The 20,987-nt window shown below is 34.1% G+C and overlaps 1 protein-coding gene and 1 long non-coding RNA gene across 6 annotated transcripts; one reads left to right on the forward strand and one right to left on the reverse strand.

Annotated features, from left to right (window-relative positions):
* Nucleotides 1-15,531: 15,531 nt before the first annotated feature.
* LOC139786180 (uncharacterized) lies at nt 15,532-16,340 on the reverse strand. The gene is made up of 2 exons (XR_011722200.1): nt 16,194-16,340; nt 15,532-16,056 (listed from the first exon to the last, which is right to left on the reverse strand). It is a non-coding gene; the product is annotated as an uncharacterized lncRNA (long non-coding RNA).
* A 52-nt stretch (nt 16,341-16,392) lies between these two features.
* Nucleotides 16,393-20,441, forward strand: LOC139786178 (bifunctional polynucleotide phosphatase/kinase-like). Of its 5 annotated transcripts, none has more exons than XM_071725336.1 (7): nt 16,393-16,521; nt 17,113-17,520; nt 17,640-17,798; nt 18,642-18,937; nt 19,031-19,092; nt 19,181-19,314; nt 19,395-20,441. In XM_071725336.1, exons 4-6 carry the CDS (start codon nt 18,665-18,667, stop codon nt 19,182-19,184), a joined length of 339 nt encoding a protein of 112 aa, XP_071581437.1. In that variant the 5' UTR covers nt 16,393-16,521; nt 17,113-17,520; nt 17,640-17,798; nt 18,642-18,664; the 3' UTR covers nt 19,185-19,314; nt 19,395-20,441. The 5 variants fall into 5 exon arrangements, with proteins under 5 accessions (XP_071581437.1, XP_071581433.1, XP_071581435.1 ...); XM_071725332.1 differs by having other exon boundaries at nt 16,395-16,521; nt 18,656-18,937; XM_071725334.1 differs by having other exon boundaries at nt 16,424-16,521; nt 17,143-17,520; nt 18,656-18,937.
* The last annotated feature ends 546 nt before the right edge of the window (nt 20,442-20,987 follow it).

Below are 20,987 nucleotides of genomic sequence, written 5' to 3' on the forward strand. Positions count from 1 at the left end.
CCATAATGGTCCAAGTCTTTTTACACAGTCTGCTAAACGAAGCAATTGATGTATGTTAATTGAACAAAAATTTAAACCATATAATATTTCAAACTCTCTAACGAATTTCTTTAAAAAATTTTCAGCTACATTTATCATTAACGAAGTAATTTTTTCACTATTGAGTATAGTTATTGCTGTTACTAAGAGAAGATAATGTTCAAAATAGTCTTGTCGCATTACACCTTTAAGTACAGGAATAGAATAAAAAAAATACCACATTTTAAATTCTGATGCTTTCCAATGAAGTAACTCATCGATGGAACACCCCAAAAAAAATACTCTACTGATAAGTGGGGAATTCCTCTTGACACTTCCTCTAAGCAAAAAATCTTACATGAAGCATATTTTCTTTAAGTAAGCCGTATTACTTTATAAAAGAGTGGATGCGTGAGATATAATCAAGAGTAAATTCCTCTATAGCAAATTCTACTATAATAATCCGAATAGCTTCTTAAAATAAGAGGATATGCAAGATATTAGTGGCACGCGCGTAATTCATAAATATTTCCGTTTATTAAAAAATGAGAAATTATACATATCACAAACATACCAAAGAAATTTAGAAACTCAATCTTATATTATTCAATATGTAAACAATAATCTATTTCTATTAGGATCAATTATTTATTTTATTAAAATTAGTAATTGTAATTGCATAAGACTTTGTCGATGTAATGGAGATCATTACGCTGTAATTAAAAAAATTATAACATGGCGTAACGATATACGACAGTCATAATCAGTGGACGTAAGTAACACACAAGCTTTGGCGTATCCTGACTGTTAAAATACACCAAAGCTTATGCGTTACTTACGTCTACTGACTATGACTATTTATTAGGAAAGCCATAAGAAAGGTTTCCTTATTTTTGTCTAGTGAGGCCCTTGTAAGGATTTGATAAGGATGTTTTAACTTTATAAATATACTTTTTTCATAAATATATTTACGAACACAAAATTTCGTAATGAGCCGGCACTGGTTTCTGACATTCACCCGACATTAAGAAATATTATATCATATATCCAATTCAAAATTTTATTACTCTTTTTAAACTGAATTTGTTTCTTAAGATGATTTTTAAAAAATTATATATTTGCGCTGGTTATGACATATGTAGACTATATATAACACTTACACTAAATTAAGAAGTAGTCTACCACGTAAGGCAGTTGGCTCACGATCCAGAGGTCCCGAGGTCCCGAGTTCGAATCCCACCAAGGTAAGTGTTTTTTTCAAATACGAGAAAATATTTATAATCATAGACTGCATCTTAAGAAACAAATTTAGTTAAAAGTAATAAAATTTCGAAATAAATTAAAATTTCGAAATAAATAATTTTTTTGTCGGGTGAATATTCGTTTTTCCTCTAGCATTAAGAGGACTGCAATCTTAATGGACCTGATTATCCAGAGGACCTGGAGGCTTTTACGAGGCTTTACTGAAGTCCTCTTTAGAACCTACAAGCGGCATTTTGTGCGTTTTCTGCTATCTTAGAGACGCTAAGTAGGACTAAAGTTTCCGTGTAAATTAAACCTACATTGATCCTCTAGCATCTACAGATGTTAGAAAATTCAGGTCGAAAATAGGTCTAAAATTTCGACTCGGGTTGTCACCACTTTTAATCAGAGTTGCTGCTTTTTTATACCGGAAATTTGGCTCTAAAAATCTAGTAACGTTACTATCTAGCTTGGGCTTCAGCGCATCATATAATGAGGTACAATTATTGGAAGCTTCAGCTGTCAAGCATTGGAAGCTTGACGAGAACGATTTCTTCGTAATCAATGTTGAAGATCGAGATGATGATCATAGTCCTGCAGATTCACAACCTCAGAAAACGGCTCAGAAGAATCTTGTAGACGACGCTACCCCCAGTACTAGTCGTGTACAACAATTTTAAATGGTAAGAGCTGCCAAATTTTCATATGTACGAGAAATATCACGCACACATTTGATATTTTTTGTCTATTTATATTTTTTCTTACAAATTCTACACCGAGAGTCTGATTTTTATGACAGCGTGAGACAAAATACAAATATCTATATATTCAACTGTGTATTACAGAAAAACTATTAAAGTTACGAAAAAAATGTATTGAACCTTTTTTATAGAGAATTTAATTATCTTTATTTTTTATAATAACCTTCATTGCGATAGGATCAACGATTACCGAGATATGAGGAAAAAACTGAATTGGAGCACCTTTTTTTCAAGATGGCGGATCGAGCCCTGCAGATAGAAATCCGGACTTTCAGTATGTTCAATAGTATGCCAAGATAAAGGTCTCCACCAATTTATAGCTTTTTTCCGGTTATTTTTTCTATTCGCTATATTTTGATCTAATTTGACTGGACTAAACGGAGTTTCGGCAGGTTACCTGCCGTGTTATGATTTTTAGGAGGGCAAACGTGTTTTCGAAAGGTGAAAGTTACATTTTCTGCGCGTGGAAATTTTGTAATATCTGCAATAATATTTGCTCTCCAAATCTCGAGGTACGTGATTTTAAAGAGTAATGCATGCTGAACACGAATCCAGTGTAGTTTTTTCATTATCGTTGATGTCTAATATTTCGTGGGCGATCAAACCTGAAACTTGTGTTTGGGGCTAATCGGTCAGTAAGCAGTCCGGGTGCATTTCCAAGGCATTTTCGGGCTCACTGCATATGGAATATGAATAAGACGGGAATTACAACCGTTCAGACACCGAATAGAGTCATCGGACGTCGAAGAGTGAAACAAGTCGGGCGAGTGACTTCTGCGGAAAGAGGAACCCTCGTAACTATTTTTTAATAATGTTTTGCATAAAAATTTTAAATAAATTTTTATATTTTTCTCTTAAAAAACAATTATTGCATGTATCCTATTATTTTTTAGAATTAGATGTATGTATATGTATTGAAAATGCAGTGCAGACTGTTATACCCCGGCATTTTTGAGATTTCAATTTTTCCACCGTTGTCGTTTTTGCTCTATACCGGTTAAACAAAGCGACGTAGACAAAAATTTCCTATATAAATTTTGTAGCTAAAGATTCACTCTTTACAGTGGTATACCACATTTAACTACAATTATTTATTTTGTTGTTAAAAATCGGCACCAAAAAAAACGGACTGTTTAGCCCCGGTCTCCCCTATATATGTCGCAGGGATTTCGTGTAATTCGTTTTTTGTGCAAAATCTCTAAGGAAATTTACAAAAACTGGGATATTGTGAAATAAAAAAAAATTATAGATATAAATATAAATCTAATTTATAAATATAAATATAAACTTATTTACAATATCCCGGTTTTTTTATGGATTTTATAGGGATTTTGCAAAATAATGAATTGCACAAAATCCTTGCGACATATATATAATAAATTAATTTATCTTTTCAGATTATTTTAACTAGGTGTTTGCAATATAAAACAATATGTGCATATAGATAACGTGCAATGTTCCGAATAACGAAAATAGAGCTGATAAAGTTTGATAATAGACGTCGCGTAATATGGTTATATATGTATGCATGATTGATTAGAAACTGAAACGAAAGCCGGATTATTATTTCACCGCGGGAGTAACTCGTTAACCCGTAACTCCGCGTTTTTCGTTCTCGTTATATAGAGAAACGATGGCATCATTCATTTTCGTACGCACCAAAATTCAAAAACATAAAATATACGATGCAAAATTTAAATATCACGGTATTTGTCAGCTTTAACAAGAAATAAATACAAATAGTTTTACCGTTTGTAAAAATGAAGTTTTATATACATATTATAGATATATCATTTCAAGTTTTCTCCTTGCTTTAGAAGTTGTTTTTGAAGTCGATATATTTACTTTTAAAATATTATGTTACAAATGTAATACTTATATTAAATATTATTACATTATATTAAAGTTTCTTTAAAGTCTCGGACGTAAGCGCCTTTGCAGTTAAATCCAAAAATAAAAATTCTGTTAGAGACGAGAAAATCTCTAAACCTTTCATTGCCAATAAATTCAAAGACTATTGGTGCGTCGCCAAGAAGCATTAAATTAGGTTTATGAACGAGACGATTGTCATAATTTATCTTTATGGACGCAAAGAGTGAAACTATATCGAGTGACAAAAAGTTGCAAATTTCTGGAGAATTTCCAGAGATTCCGCTATAATAGTATTATACATATATTGCTTAAGATATGCAGCGGAAAATTTTATTGCATTACGTGTTTGCATTACGTGTTTGTATTATGCATCAAGAGACACGGTGGTGTCTCGTGCCAAGTGTACGCGTGAGCGAAAGAGCCGCGAGACCGGTATATCTTTCGCGCGACACAGCTAGTTGAGACTGCACGCGATTTATCGTATCGCTGTAACGGCTGAATTGATTGGATTCTGAGTAGGCTCGATAAAAAGCTGATGGAGAAAATATATAATAAAACTTTATTTTTGTCCTACTTGCGCTATGAGCGGAGATATTGCAGCGCAAAGCCAAAAATTCAGTGATTACATGGTTTGGTCGTCGCCCAAAAAAAATGTTTATTTGCACCATTTGGTGTTGAAAGTCACATTTAGTGTATGCGGCGCACTTCTCTCGTATTAATTGATAATCAGTTATGCAAAATGGCGGACAACAGTGTTAACGCATATACGAAACAGCGAATTATTATAAAGTTTTTTGTGAATGAAGGCGTGAAATCGACAAACATTTAGAGAAGACTTCAAGTACACGGAGAGAATTTTTTGTTATATTTTACCTTTAAATTCACCACAAACTTGGGACAACTTGGCAACCAAGGAATTTTTAAAATATACAAAAGACATTTTACAAACAACGTGATAAAAATTACCAAGCAGATTGGTAAATTTTGAAAAATTATTGAAATTTCCTAGATATATTTTGGTAAAATTAATCAAACATATTTTATATTGTAATGTAATAGATATTAATATTTTTTATTATACAGATATTAATCAGAATAGCTCGCATAAAATTCTTGGTGGTACATGTTGTCCCACAACTACCATGATTGCAGGGTAAATTTTAAGAGAAAATTCTCTCCGTGTACGATGATGAGACAATTATGATGAGCCGTGGTAAAGCATTTGAATGCAAACGATTTAAAGATGGCCGTACATCATACTGCCCATCGCACTACTCGCACATTATTGGAACTTTTGGCTGAAAGACATTGCCTCGTCCTCCTTACAGTCCGGACCTCGCTCCGGAGCGAGATTTTCATCTTTTCGAACCTTTAAAAAACTGTTTGGGAGACCAGCATTTCAGAACTGACGACGAGGTAAAACACGTTGTTCGATCCTGGCTCCGGCGTACAGACAAATCTTTTTATGCTACTGGTATCCACGCATTAATGAAACGCTGGGGCATAAGTGCATAAATGTAGCAGGGGACTCGGGGACTGTATCAAAAAATAAATGTAGTTTTTATACTTCTATAAATGCATTCTGTTATTTCGTACTCTTAAAAGTTTCGGTTTGACTTGAACGACTCTCGTAAAAAACTTGTCACTGCTAGACCAAGTGTGGTGGGCACTTTTGCAACAAGTTTTCAAATGGTTTTAATTTCAACAAATTATAACGATTTTACACTTTTATTATTGTTTTACGTTGTAGAAATTTGACATAAACAAATAAAAATAAATTTTTTAGTGTAAATTTGATTACAACTATATTTTTAAATTAATACTATAATACGAGATTCTATACAGAGCTGGCTGTTTTATTTACATCTAGATAAAAAAATGTATTTTGAAATACACATGGTATGAAACGAATGGATAATAAAAGAAGCAATATTTAATTGCAATAATTCTGCAGTAAGTTACGAGTGTAATGTACTATATTTGTTAGGTAAATACTAACTCGAATACGAAACTCGATCTAATACCTAAAGCTTTGGGCTTGTAAAGGGAAATTTTTTTTTACTAGACTAATGAACTTGATAGATAATAATGGATGTTTTTGACGCGTGATATTATGTTGATTACGTAATTTTTTTTTCCTCTACGTTTCCTCTTTTGTCACTTATAGTTAAAGCAACTGAATCGAGCAGTCCGCTTGTTCCAGTAAAAATACGTCACGCGAAAAGGTCCGATCGCAGTCGCACACAGTTGGGACGAACCGTTATGTTTAGTTTTCGACTCTTCGAGGCACGGTTTCTCTCACGTTTTGCTTACTTTCCAATATTTGCTCGACATTGCAAGCCATTCGGTATCGTCGGGAACTTGGTCACCGCGCGCGCGGCAACCATTTTCAACATTGCGAGAAACTTTCGAATAACATTCTATGTTAGGATACATCTTACGATCAAATAGATCGGAAAGGAAAACCGAGGACTTTCCGAGGAAAAAAAAATTGAAACACGAAGTGCATTCCGACGGACACGGAAGAGAAACATCATATTTCTGCAAAATTTTCCTTAGCTGTATGATGATTCGTTATAGTCTCGATATAAGTGAGTAATAATAAATAATATTTATTTATAATACATTTTAAAAATACTTTTAATGTATTTATAATACTTTTACGAGTATAATATTTAATTACTGGCATGATATAAAACACTTTTACAGCAGGAGCTTGTTTTCAACTTTTTTTTCACGACTGCAGAAAAAGGAATTATGATAAAATAGGATTTTAGCTAGATTTTTCTAAATTGCACACATTAAGGATTTAACAAAATTTTTTTATTCCTGATATACATGTATGACTGACATCAGTCTACTCAATGGCTCAATTAACCGAATATATAAAATAGCGTACCGACGATAAAAGAATTAAAGAAGTGTGGTGTGGTGTGTTGAGAAATGCAATATAATGAAAGAACGCTTTTCTGTAATGAAGTACTGTGATAGAAATGCAAGAATACCTACTGTGACATTTCTTAATGAAATTTCTGTATAACGTCGCGAATCGTAATAATTGCGTTCGTCATCATTGTCGCTTAATAATTGATTAAAATAGATTTTCAGTTTGCGTGTGTTAAGCGCCGCAACGACGTGACGGTGTAATTATAATCAAAATTTGCAATTGCGCGCTGCTTTAGGTCACAGTTGTCTCCATAATGAATGATTTTCCAGCGGGATTTGAACGATAGCTTATAAGGGATTGCGAATGAAATGCGATGCACGTGCGTGTGCGCGAATATACCATGGCACGCATTCGCGTCGCTATTACCGTATGAATGATTAACAATGTGGTTTTTCGTTGATGTCGTCGTCCGACGATTAATTTTACATTCGTTTATTTTATTCCATCGCTTTGGTAATCATTAATTGGAAGAGGGTCACTAAAATGGATTTTAGTAAAAGATTAACGATATTTACTTAACAATAAAAATAAAACACATACGCTTGATAATACCAAAGCTAAATTATGAATTACACGGCCAATTTTCGAGTAAAAGCAAAAATAGATGTTGGTTTAAATATAAAATTTATTAAATAAAAATAACAATCGTTTACGTTCCAACTTATACTTAGTCTTCGTTCTGAGTCAAATCGATAAAATTACATTAAGAGGAATAAGGAAAAATTACGTAGAAATATAAAATTAAAGTCATAAAAATATAATTAAATTAATTTGTCAAACGCATTATGTCGAAACAGAGATTGAGAAACAATGGCTGATGGTCAGTCTTAAATATAGAAGTCAAATGTTAACGGTGATTAACAGTGTGGTTACAAAAAAAATTATAAGTCACAATCAATAAAAAGTTATAAAAATTTTCGTCGTTGGTAAAAGCGCGAAATTGAAGTTCCATGTTTAAAATAAGTCCAATGTGATGTGTAAACCGACCCATTGGTCACTATATGAAATACAAAAAAAACAAAATGACTAACCAGAGGCAAAATATAAATAAAATGAATGAAAGATTGAAACTTACATAAGTGGTCAATGTGATAAAAAAAGATTCTAACAATCAGCTAAAGGCCTCTCATCTGTATGATGTTGTGTGTGAAACTGACGCAAAACGTAGAGTGATTATTATTATGTCCAGGAAAATAATATAAACAAAATGTTTTTGGATCTCATGTTTTTGTTTTGACTGTATTAAAAAGCTTCCCTGAAATATCGAGATAAAAATCGATATTTACTTAAATATAGCCTGGCAACAAACGTACTACACATTCCAAACGATCGAACCGTTTAATTCAGTAAATGCGTAATTTTATTTAAAAATATTACAAAATTGCTCGCATCGCGCAGAAAATAATTAATCATGCATTAATCACTTGGAGTTTATAGAAGGAATTTTATAAAACCATGTGTATTTAAAAAAATGTATATAAATATAGTAACGGTCATATACTTTTATTGTTAACATTATCAAATTTTTTATGAAAAGCTGTTTTAAAATGATGCGTTTTACTTATAACTTTCAGGAAGAAAAAAAACTATTGATGAAAACGTAAAAAAACAAATCATAGCCATTATTATCACCACGATTTTAACGTCGATTCTAACGCACTGACTTTAATAGATTATTTAGCTACGACGACGTCCGTGTGCTCCTCTTTTCAATCAAATTGTATAGCCAGAATTTTGAATTACCAGCGCGAGCGAATTGGTCGTACGCTCGCCTTCGTTCAACTTCTGTCTATAGCCTTAAAAGCTAGTATCGACTTTATAGAACGCGGGATTAATCGCCGTCCTCTTATCTCGTCCGCTCGGTTACGCCCCGATTCGCTTTTAACTGTCGTCGTTGAAATGCACGGCCGTTTTCAAAAATCCAACGCTTCAGTCTCTGAACACGCAGATCCGAGTGTTAGATTTTTATCTCAAAGTTTCATTCGACAATTTTATTTTGAGAAACATCATTCTGGAAAAACAGAAATCTGTTTAATCTGGTAATGATTATATATGGAAAGAGAATAATATTAAATCGCGTTGGAATGGTAGAATGTCCCTTTTTCGTTGGATCGTAAAAGTTCCTACACGTAGCGCAGGATTCTAAAATCCTTTTTACCTTTTGTTTCGACACCCGTCCGTTCGCACAGTTGTTTTCCCACGTTGATTATGCAAAAGTTGAATAAAGCTCGTTGCCGTAATGCGACGTTTCGTCGTCACCATGATATTTAATTATAGCCGTAATTAGCTTAGAACATATACAAACGCGACGAACGCATGTGCGTTCGAGCGGCCCGTTCCTAATTACGGCTGCCGACTTCCTAATTCAATATTGTTTCTACCGATATCGCATTAGATCGATCATAAAATGTGATATTAATTGTTTCAAAAATAATAGTTTAAATTAATATTCTTTATACATTCTTTATATATTATTACATCAATTAAAGAAATTGCCATTTAAGGACCGGGCTGGATCTTGGTAGCTTAATATAATAATATTCTATAAATTTTGTATACTTTTTTTTAACTCATTGTAAGTGCAAACAGAAACTTCCGCCACGTGCTCTTACAAGATTTCCAAAAGCACGTTTTAGATCTAGTCTCTATTTGTCGGAACATTGCGCGGGCAATTTGAGTTAGTCGCGCGATGCAATAAAGATCCTAAGCAAACTCCGTCTAGGATTAAGGCCCCTTTTGGCGCGTCGTGGTGCCGGGTTTATAGTTATGGGCCAAACAAGGTTGATAAAGACCGATCACGTATGTCCCGTCTGTCAGTAGTTTGTCATTTGAAAGGTTGCTTTTAGTTGCCCAAACAAATAAGTATTTTGATCATAAAAAAAGGAATATGAGCAGATCAAGGCTCACTCGCCGATCGATAACCGTCCGTGCTCAGTTTATTTATCCTTATCCTAAGGCCTATCTTAGCCGCATAGGAATTTCCGCGAAAAAGAGAAATCGTGGAGTCCCTGGGACGTAACAATAGGAATAACCAGATTAGAAAAAATTATAAAATAAAAATTACAAAATAAAATTATAAAATAATAATGTTTTAACATTTTCGTAAAAAAATTAATGTTATTTAGGTTTTTTCATAATTTTTTTCATAAAAAAAGAGTCAGCAGTAAAATTTTATTGTACATATTTCACAAGCTCATAAAACATTTTCAGCTTATAATCAATAGGCTGGAAACAAATCATTATATTAGTAAGAACTTTACTCTTGTAAGTATAGTGGTGCTTACTTTCAGAAAGGTTTGTCAGCTGAAGGGGATGAGCACAAAAATCTTATTCTGTATATTTTGAAAGCACATAAATTGAGGAACATTTTAAAACTAAAATCAGTTTGCTATTAGTATTTTAACTGGTACTTTACTTTTGTACGTATGGGGTGCTCACGTTTGGGTCGGCCGAAGGAGATGAGCACGGAAATCTCATTGTGCATATTTTGAAAGCACATAAATTGAGAAACATTTTAAGATTAAAACCAATTCGCTATCTGTATTTTAACTGGTACTTTACTCTTGTACGTATGGGATGTTCACGTTCGGGTCGGTCAAAGGGGATAAGCACGTAAATTTCATTGTGCATATTTCGAGAATACATTTTAAGACAAGAATTATTTCGCTTTCTGTATTTTAACTGATACTTTACTCTTATATCAGTAGTATATAGATCTTTTTTTGCGTATATTTTTTAAACTATTACAGATAGACTAATTTTGTTTGAGACATTTGAAAGCACATAAAAAGCACATAATTCTATCATATTGAGTTTTTTATTCTATATGTAATTTTAATGAGTAGGGGGTGCTAGCTTACGTTAAGCCAGCATCCCCACTTTCAATTGCAATTTCCCGCGAAACCGCTCGAGCACAAAAATCGTGAATAGAGCACATAATTAGCACATAAAGAGCACTTAATTTCTACATATGTGTTATTCCGGTTTTTTGTGGGGCGGAGGGGTGCTAACTTAACAGACATAATGTATTCTGATACACAGAATTAATCACTGAAGATGTTACTAATATTTCTGAAGTAGAACGAGAAATTCTTATTTTCCAGCAACTGTTTGGTAAAGATCCGGAAAGATTAATAACCTGTTTAAAAGGAAAGAATAAGAGTTTGGAAAAAAATAGTAAAAGAGTTATATTGAACTAGAGCACCTGTATCGCATTGCCTAAAGAAGAGTTAGAAGGCACCTTAATTTCCCTTATCCGAAGGCTGACTTCAAAAACCCCTTCCTAGGATCCCTTCCTAGGATCAATACTGTCTGAGATAATTGGCACACGAAATAAATCTCATAATAAAACCTATATATGTATATGTATATATATTTGTTCATATAAATAAAACTACTTTTTTATGGTAATTAGTGTAGTGCATTTTATTGAAAATAAATACATATTGCCTGAAATGAAAACAAAATATCAATAATAACTTTAAATAAATATTAGAATCAAGAGACACGGTAGTGTCTCGCGCCAAGTACACGCGGAGCGAGACCGACCGTGACTCTTTTACGCGACGCGACGAGTTGCGAGTACTCGAGATGTTGAGATCTCGATAACGAGTGAACGGATCAAGTTCTAAGTAGGCTTAATCGGTAGCTTGGGGTCGAATTAGGGGGGGGTTTCTCTTATAATATTTTCGCTACGTGCCCTACGAGCGGAGATATTGCGACGCAAAATCCAAATGTGAAAATTTTTAATTAAGATACTCCTCCTAACGCCGACGTCTCTCATGCCATGCCATCATTTCATTGGCTGCAGTCGCGTCACTTTCACTTTTTCGACACCAGGGCGGTGCTAGTATCGCCAGTTTCGATATGCACATATGTATACGTGTGTGTACTGCGCGAGTGCAGACCAGTGCAGACAGTGCGTTTAGCGCGCTGTCACCTGTCACAGTCAGTTATAACCAAGAAGACTAGAGACCAGGAGACCGAACTCCAGTGGTGGGGGTGAGTCAAAATGTGGTCCGGCGCTGTTCGCAGTATGGTCGCCGGCCAATTCATGAACTACGCTACGTGCTGGATAAGTTCGAATCTTTACGTTGTTTGTTCTCTAGTCTTCTTGTTTGTTGCAAACCGTTTAAAACAAAGTGAAATCATGTCTAAAGTGTGTTGCATTGTGAATTGTGAGAGTAAATGTCCCAATTTGGATTCGAATAAAAGGACGCTATTTGGATTTCCGAAGGTAAGTGTATTTGATTATGAAATAAAAATGAATAACAATTATTTTCTCAAGAACATACAATCAGTTTGATTTTTTCACTTTTCAGGATTCTCATGAAAATCAAATCTGGATAGATAAGATTTCTCCGTTTTTGAGTAAGGAAAACGCTACTCGAAAATATTTACGTATTTGCGATAAACATTTCAAGGACAACGATGTTGAGCGGACTTTTCGAACTGTCTTGAAAGATGGAACAATAAACGAAATACCACGTGAAAAATTTAAATTGAATCAAGGTAGTGTACCATGTATTTTCGATGTCCATCAAGATAATTTGAAGAAGAGTCCATGGATGCAGGAGACGAAAGTTTATGTGTAAGTTGAAAATCGTTATAAATTATGCTTTGAAAATATATTTGAGATAAATTATTCTCTACAAAAAAATGGAAATTTTCAGGTTTCTACTCCGTTTGAAGACATACTACCTATCCAAGGTAGCGAAGCAATAGAATACACCATCGAGGCACTGAAAAGAGACTTTGAAGCTCCAGAGCATTCCAGCGAGATAATTAAATGGGGAATAGGGTTATTACCTGACGGCATCATTTTTTTTTACTACGGTGATTTTGAGAAATATACAACAAAAACATTAATAGTAAGAAAGGACATGAACTTAGAGGTAATTTTTATATCTGATCCATAATAAAATAAAATTGTATTAACTTTGGTAATATTTTACAAGTATAATTGATAAATTTTCATTTTCAGGTCCGACTTGGGGATGAAGTTGTCAAGTTAAATATAGTGGACAAAGTTCATTGTTTTCAAGATCTTTTAGTTGCCATGAGAACTGTCAGCAAAAGTCATGTATGTAGTGAATCCGATCATGACACTCCTTGTACCCCTGGTTTTGTTAAATTAACGTCAAACCTGAACAGTCAGAGATGCGGCTCATGCGAAGTACGACGTAAAATCAAAAATCGTAATGAAAGAAAAAGAGCGAGACGGTTTAATATAAAACAATACAAAATAAAAAAAATAATAAGAAATTTGAAACAACAAAACAGTCGCATGAGAAACTACGTAAGTATATAACCATGCGATTAAAATATCAATAAGTTCTTATTTCTTTATAATGTTTAGATTATATTTCAAATTACAGATTAAAAAAAAAGAAGAAAATATTGAGGAACTGCATTCTCGTTGTGCTGCACTATCTGACAAAACGGTTGAAGATGTCATTAAAAATCAGCCGCAAGTGCAGCAAGCAGCTATAAGAGCTTGCTTGGCTGCTGCAAAATGTAAGGGTCCCAATGGAATACGATATACAAACGATTGGATATTAGAGTGTCTACTGATTCGTATTAAGAGTCGCAAAGCATATGAGCACTTGCGGAAACACCAAATTCTTCAACTGCCGACGATCGATACCCTGACTAAGTACTTGAAGAACCTGAAGGCTTCGTACGGTTTCTGCTCATCAACTTTCGAGCTTTTACGGATGAAGGCTGCAGCCATGAAACCGGAAGATAGACGAGGTTTGCTTGAAACTTTACATGTATGATTTTTTTCCTAATATATGTATCTGTTATCCGTTACCAATTTTTCTATTTATTCTAACAGGTACATTGGTGCTGGATGAGATGCAACTGAGCGAAGGTGTTAATTTTGATCGAAAAGATATGTTGTTTAAAGGATTTACAGACTTGGGCAAATATACGCCCGAAGATCAAACAAATCAACGCGGTAATCACGCCTTAGTTTTTCTTTTTCAACCGTTTCGCGGCAAATGGGTTCAGACATTGGGAGCATTCTTGAGTAAAGGATGTGCCAACAGCAGGGTTCTGAATAAATTAATATTAGAGTGCATTATTTTGATGGAAAATGCAGGCTTTCATGTCGATGTCGTGACAACAGACGGAGCCTCATGGAATCGTTCCATGTGGAAGTTGTTCGGTTGCGAAGGATCAAATAGTTGTTGCAGGCATCCTTGCTTAGTCGATGTCGATTCACCATTACGAAAGTTGTTCTTTTGCTCCGACTTTTCGCATTTAATTAAGCTTTTGAGAAACCTCATTATGTCTATAGCTGCGATATGGGTAATTTCCAATTTTATTATTTTCATAATAAGTTAACTAACTATTCTCATTGTTTTTTAAATAATGTAGATGACTTATTTTTAGACTCCTGATGGTATTGTGAGAAAAAGACATTTTGAGGCAGTTTTAGATGTTGATGGAGGAAAAAAAAGTTTCGGATTGAAAAATGCCCACAAATTGACCCACCATCACCTCAATCCAAAGTTTTATCAAAAAATGAATGTTGCTATGGCCTTTCAGGTAAACCTTCAGACTACAACCTCTGATTTCCAATATGATGTTTAAAAATACTAATATAGAATATGAATTTTCTTCTAAGGTATTCTCACTGGAAGTTGCTGTTGTAATGGATCTATACAAAGAAAAAGATGAAAGACTGAAAGATTCCGGATCGACCATAGCATTTATCAAGCGAGTTAACGAAGTTATTGTGGCAATGACCTCTCGCTGTCCTATTGGAGCACTAAAACCGGATAGCGAAAGTTCTAAGGTATGTGATACTTTTATTGTTCAATTTCGATCTCGATCTGAAAATAAAAATAGAAAAAACTATCTTTATTTACAATTTCCCCATACAGGCTATAAGTGACTTTCAAGAGTATTTGGAGGAATGGCACAACAAAGCTTTGGAAAATGATTGGAAATTCTTATCTCCTGGGACATATCAGGGATTTAAATTGACTTTGAAAAGCACAATTGAAGTCATGATGTATTTGACAGAAAATTGTGGATTCGAGTACCTGATGACTTCACGTCTCAATCAAGATGCTTTAGAGGTAAGCAACTCTGAAAATTATTGACGTTATCACAACTAAACTAAATTTTCAATAGAATGCTTCAGTATTTCTTTTTTCAGGGTATGTTCGGTATGTACCGCGATGCCAGTGGGTCAAGTGATCACCCGGATCCTCTGCTGTTTATTCAAATATATAGATTGATGAGCTTTTATTCACTTGTTAAACCACCGAAAGGATCGAACGTCGAAGGAATTGAGATGTTTCAGACACTGCTTGATTCTAAGGATGTTGATTTAAAAGCAAAAACAAATCAACTAGAATGGAAGAACACTTTGGAAAAAATCATCGAACGAGGGGAAAATCACCCCAGAGAATATGATTTAAGAGATGCTCACGATTATAATGTATGGAGCGCAAATGAGTACGCCCAAGCATACTTCTCTGGGTTTATTGCTAACAAAATAAAAGATTGGACGTCTTGCTCAGAGTGTCTTTCGTCGGCGAGTAAGAGTGAAGGGAATTGTGAGAGAGACAGGAGAATAAAGTTACTCACCAACGGCTATTTAAAGTTCCCGTCGGACGCTTTATTCAATCTCTTGATCGCTATTGAAAGTTATGTAAAAATATAAGGAGATAAATATAAAGGAAAAACCATAATTTTATTTAAAAAAAATTACATTGCATTTTACACATCCAATATCAATAAACATTTTTATGTACAATTTAGCTGTTCCGAGGAAGCTATTATCAATTTCATTAAAAAAATTTATGTGCTTTGAAAAACCAAGAGTTTATCAATACAATTCAAACTTTCAACAATATCTCTCACTGATTCTGGCTCAGGTATTAGCCACTTTATATGGTTTTGTTTAAAATATATCTCTCCGTTCATGTTCGAATCAATGATCATATTTAATTTTATAGTATAATCATTCTCTGCTTTAGCAAATATTATGCGGTGATCTTGCGCAACAAATCCCCAACTTTCATGTGGCAACTGAATGAGTTTTGCATTCTTTCGTAGATATTGAAATAGACAATTTTTGCATGTCTTTGCAATCCTGTAGTCGCCGTGTATTTCACAACCTGCTTTTACGAATCTTTCCTCAATTTCTTCTCGATATTCGCCCATGGTTGCATCAATTACTTTTCCAGACTCAGTGCCCTATGCAAAAAAATTCAATTAATTATATTTCACAACACAGAATATCGTATTTTTTTTATCACTTGTTTTATCAAAAAAAAGTTTCCTATGTGAACTTCGTCGTTCCTAAGTATCATATATTATTTATTAATACTTACGACATCAAAATTAAATTCAGTGTTTACATCTGCCAAGATGCCAAGCTGATGTTCTTGGTTATGTTGCACGAAGCTCTTGCACCATCTTGCACCGGAAATCCAGCACGCCGTAGTTCATGAATTGGCCGGCGACCATACTGCGAACACCGCCAGATCACATTTTGACTCACCCCCACCACTGAAATTTTAAGGAGTTCGGTCTCCTGGTCTCTAGTCTTCTTGGTTATAACCTATAACACGGTATAGTGTCCCACGTCAAGTACGCGCGGAGCGAGACCGACCGTGACTTTTTACGCGACGCGACGATTAATATTTTTTCTCATTCAAGGTAATTGTTTTATTTACATGTAATTATCCTATTATTATACGACGCGAAGCGAAACCGCACCGTGACTCTTTTACGCGACTAAGTGCATGTGACAGGAATTATAATAGTTTACAACTCTTGATAAGTCAAAGAATAATAGTTTACGTTTACTTGAGTATTACTTCTGTAGTAACTTATACGAACGATATCATCGTAGTTACTATAAAATCTCCCGTTTATGCGGAGGAATTATCGTATCGTTCGTAAGTTACTACAGAATTAAGTAACGTTCGCGTAAACGTAGTATAGGTTAGATTACCGATTTCTTACAAAATTTTACATAAAACGCGAGATTCACTTATGGGAGCTTTCCAGCAAGCGACACAAGTCGACACAGGTATCGTTTTGTCTTTGTTACTCATTGTCAAAAAAGAAAGATAGAACGACGTTTATGTCGGCTTGTGTCACTTGCTGGAAAGCTCCCTATGTATGCAAGTTTAACGCCTATTGAGTTAATATGAAATAATTTTCCTAAATGTAATAAAAATAACACGATGTTATATATGCGGTTTGCCGTGATTATATACATATATACATGTGATTTCTGCCCAGTGCTCTGAATGTTATGTGATTTTCGCCCAGTGCTCTGAATGTCATCTAGTCATACATATCATGCTTTGATACAAGGAACGTGAAAAAGAGCAGGAAAAGAAAAGCACAAACAGAAGAGACAGATTCAAGCTTTGTCTTTTAATCTGGATGAAGACAATGCCGAAAAATCCCCGCAGTCAGAAAATGAGCAATCTGAAGGCCTCGCGATTAAGAAGATTAAGAAAAATCCAGATGTAGATACAAGTTTCTTGCCAGATAGGGAAAGGAAGGAGGAGGAAAATAAACTTAAGGAAGAATTGAGGCAAGAATGGGCTAGAAAGCAGAACGCGTTGAAGGAAGAAGAAATTGAGATCACATTCAGTTATTGGGATGGATCTGGCTATCGTCGGAGTGTTATAATGAAGAAAGGTGAATGTCTCAGTGATTTAGAGAATTTTTAAGTTATTAAAATACTCCAGTGTCACTTTTGGAGTAACATTGGCGTGATATATAATGTTCTATTGCATAAATTAAATTTTCACATACAGGTAATTCTATCTATCAGCTTCTTCAGAGATGTTTAGAAGTTCTGAAGCGTGAATTCAGCGAGCTTAAAACAGTAATGGTAGATCAGTTAATGTATGTCAAGGAGGATCTTTCTTATATTACCGCACCATTATACGTTTTACGATTTTATTGTAACTAAGGTAAAGATACTAAGTGATAAAACTTATGAAGCAATATCACAATGTTGGCATGTTATTTTAATGTATGTAATATTGCGATTAGGCACGAGGAAAAAGCGAACCTCTGTTCACATTTGACGTTCACGATGATATTCGTGTTATGCACGATGCTTCTGTCGAAACCGAGGAATCACATGCCGGAAAAATTTCACTTAGGTATTTATCATTAAAAGAATACTTTGTATAATTCTCTTTTATGTTATTTCTCACTAGATCATGGTACGAGAAGAACAAACACATTTTTCCAGCGAGTAGATGGGAACCTTTTGATCCAACGAAAAGTTATGACAAGTATACAGTGTCGGATAAAAATAGGAAGAAAGATAAAATCTGATAAACTTAGATTCAACGAATTGTCCAATTTTGTTTAAAGGATTCAGATTCAAATTCATTCAGTTATGTGATAATATTTAATTCATTTACTCGATTATGTAGCTCTACTAAATTACAGTCCTTTGAATCTGAATCCTTTAAACGAAATTGGACAATTCGTTGAATCTAAGTTTATCAGATTTTATCTTTCTTCCTATTTTTATCCGATACTGTATACTTGTCATAACTTTTCGTTGGATCAAAAGGTTCCCATCTACTCGCTGGAAAAATGTGTTTGTTCCTCTCGTACCATAATTTAATGAGAAATAACATAAAAGAGAATTATACAAAGTATTTTTTAAATGATAAATACCTAAGTAAAATTTTTCCAGCATGTGATTCCTCGGTTTCGACAGAAGCATCGTGCATAACACGAATATCATCGTGAACGTCAAATGTGAACAGAGGCCCGCTCTTTCCTCGTGCTTATAGATATCCATTAACAGGTGGTACTTATGGTCGGCAGTCCAGACTCCGGAAAATCGCATTTTGCAAAGAATTATTTGAAGGAATGCGGATACGTCAACAGAGACACTTTAGGCAGCTGGCAGAAGTGCATTGCTGCAGTCCAACAATACTTGAATCAAGGAAAAAGTATAGTTATAGACAATACCAATCCTGATCCAGCTTCGAGAAAGAGATATATTGAGATAGCCAAGAAGCGCAATGTCTCGGTCAGATGTTTCGTCATGACGACAAGTATAGAACACGCGAAACGTAATAATAAGGTAATCGAAAATTAACATTAACCGTCATCGTGTGAAAGAATCGTATGAAGTAATGTTTCCGAAAATTCTAATCGATTTATTATTATATTACAGTTTCGCGAGTTGACTGATCCAAGCCACATTTCAATCAACGAGATTATTATCAACTCCTACGTGTAAGTAGATTTTAGATATATACATCTCTACACTCAAAATTATTTATCTTTGGATATGTAATTATACTTTGATGTTACTCTTTTGCAGGTAAATGGTCGACAGAAGCTTACAATGTGGTACAAAATTGTTCCTCAAAGGGAGTTGCTGCCCAAACTCAGATTGAAGGTCGCATTCAAACTAATATTTATGCAAATATTTATTTTATGATACAAAATTATGAGGTAAGTAGTTATTATTATCCAATCTTCGAGAATCTCTTTGCAGATGCGCAAATTAATTGAAATTAATTGATTTTTTAAAGCTAATTTCCCTTACTGAAGAACTGGTAATGAACGGACATGCTGAACAAGTAGGCATGGGACCAGATGAATGAAGCCAGAAACACTTGAATCCATTTGTACATAAGAGTTGTCAAGAAACTCTACAATTTTCACGCATAATCCGCGTTTCTTAGTCAGTATGGACTGGAGTTTAATACAATCGCCATTGATGATCCCCTTTAATCGCGTCAAAATTGATTATTTCGCTTTTTGACTTCGTTCTTTACTCATGTTGTAAAATAGTTTTCCGATTGTGTAGAATATTTTTATTTAGAAAGAAATTTATAAAGATTGTTATATTGATCGTAGAGTAGAGAAAACAATAAAACTTAACATTTTACAAAGTAGTGTTACATTTAAACTAGAACATTGTATCGAATAACTCAGACGAATTAGGAAATTCGTTTCTACGTGACTCATGTCTATTTCTGATTGGGGACGATTCGAGAACTCATTGAAATAATTTAATTTCTTTTCACGTTTAAATTTAGGTCACCGTAGATTAAACTTGTTACCTTAGAAGTTATTGTTAAATGGCGCATTTTATTTAATATTCCGCACTTCACTGTTGTGGCATAAAATTATTTTATGTTTCAAAAGATGGAGACTAAGCTTTCGGATTAATCCAGATGTACGCATATATACTGTATATATTTGATTAATTGTTTACTTAGATATCGATGATTCTTGCGCGATATGCTAATACATATTTTTCTATGCAAGATTTCAATGCAGTAGAAACTAGTTAACTGAGAAAAAGAGTCTATAAATGATTCGTAACTCGTGCAATTGCGCTCAACTGGAAACGTTTGGCAGTTATGAAATGTTAATATTTAATATTGTTGTTAAACATAATATAGAAATATTTTTCTAGGAAATGTATACAAGTAAGGTTACAATCATTAAATCGCTCACAGTGCTCACGTACATAACTTTGTCGCGCGCTGCGATTAACTCAATTTATTATAATTTATTATAATTTTTTAACAAAGCGAAAATATAGCGCAATGAACATCGTTACGTAATAATCATTCGTAATTCATTTTCGTGTATATAATAATTTTCGTGTATATAATATGTAGCTGACCGCAATCTTTGACTCTATTCAAATTTTGTACAACACTTCATTTAGCATTGTATTAATCATTAAGTAGCTTTGAGTACATTTAGTAGCTTTTGTATATTCGTCAGTTTAATCCTTGAAGTTATTAAGACTTGCATGAATTTTTACCGCAAGTCCTCTTACATCTTTTATACGTCTTCTGTAAATATATAAAAATATATCATAACTGAATTAACTCGCATATCTTGGTCTGTCTTTTTTTTCTCCATTGCTTAACTTCTATTCGCCTCCCGACTTGACGTATACGCTACTATACTCGTCCAAGACGTTATTCGCGACATTTACAAGCTCTCTGTCTTTCTCTTCAATCGCTCTAAAAAAAATGTGTCGTCTTGAAGTGATTGATCTCCCTAAAGGATTTAAAAGTTACGCTTTGCGAAGACATAAGATATACGTTAGCTGGAAAATCGATTCACAGCGGGATTAGAAAAAGACGGAATGTTATGCGGTC

This window comes from Temnothorax nylanderi, unplaced genomic scaffold (assembly GCF_030848795.1).
Source record: "Temnothorax nylanderi isolate EJ_2023f unplaced genomic scaffold, tnyl_v1.0 TNYL_tig0974_pilon, whole genome shotgun sequence".
NCBI classification, from domain to species: Eukaryota; Metazoa; Arthropoda; class Insecta; order Hymenoptera; family Formicidae; genus Temnothorax; species Temnothorax nylanderi.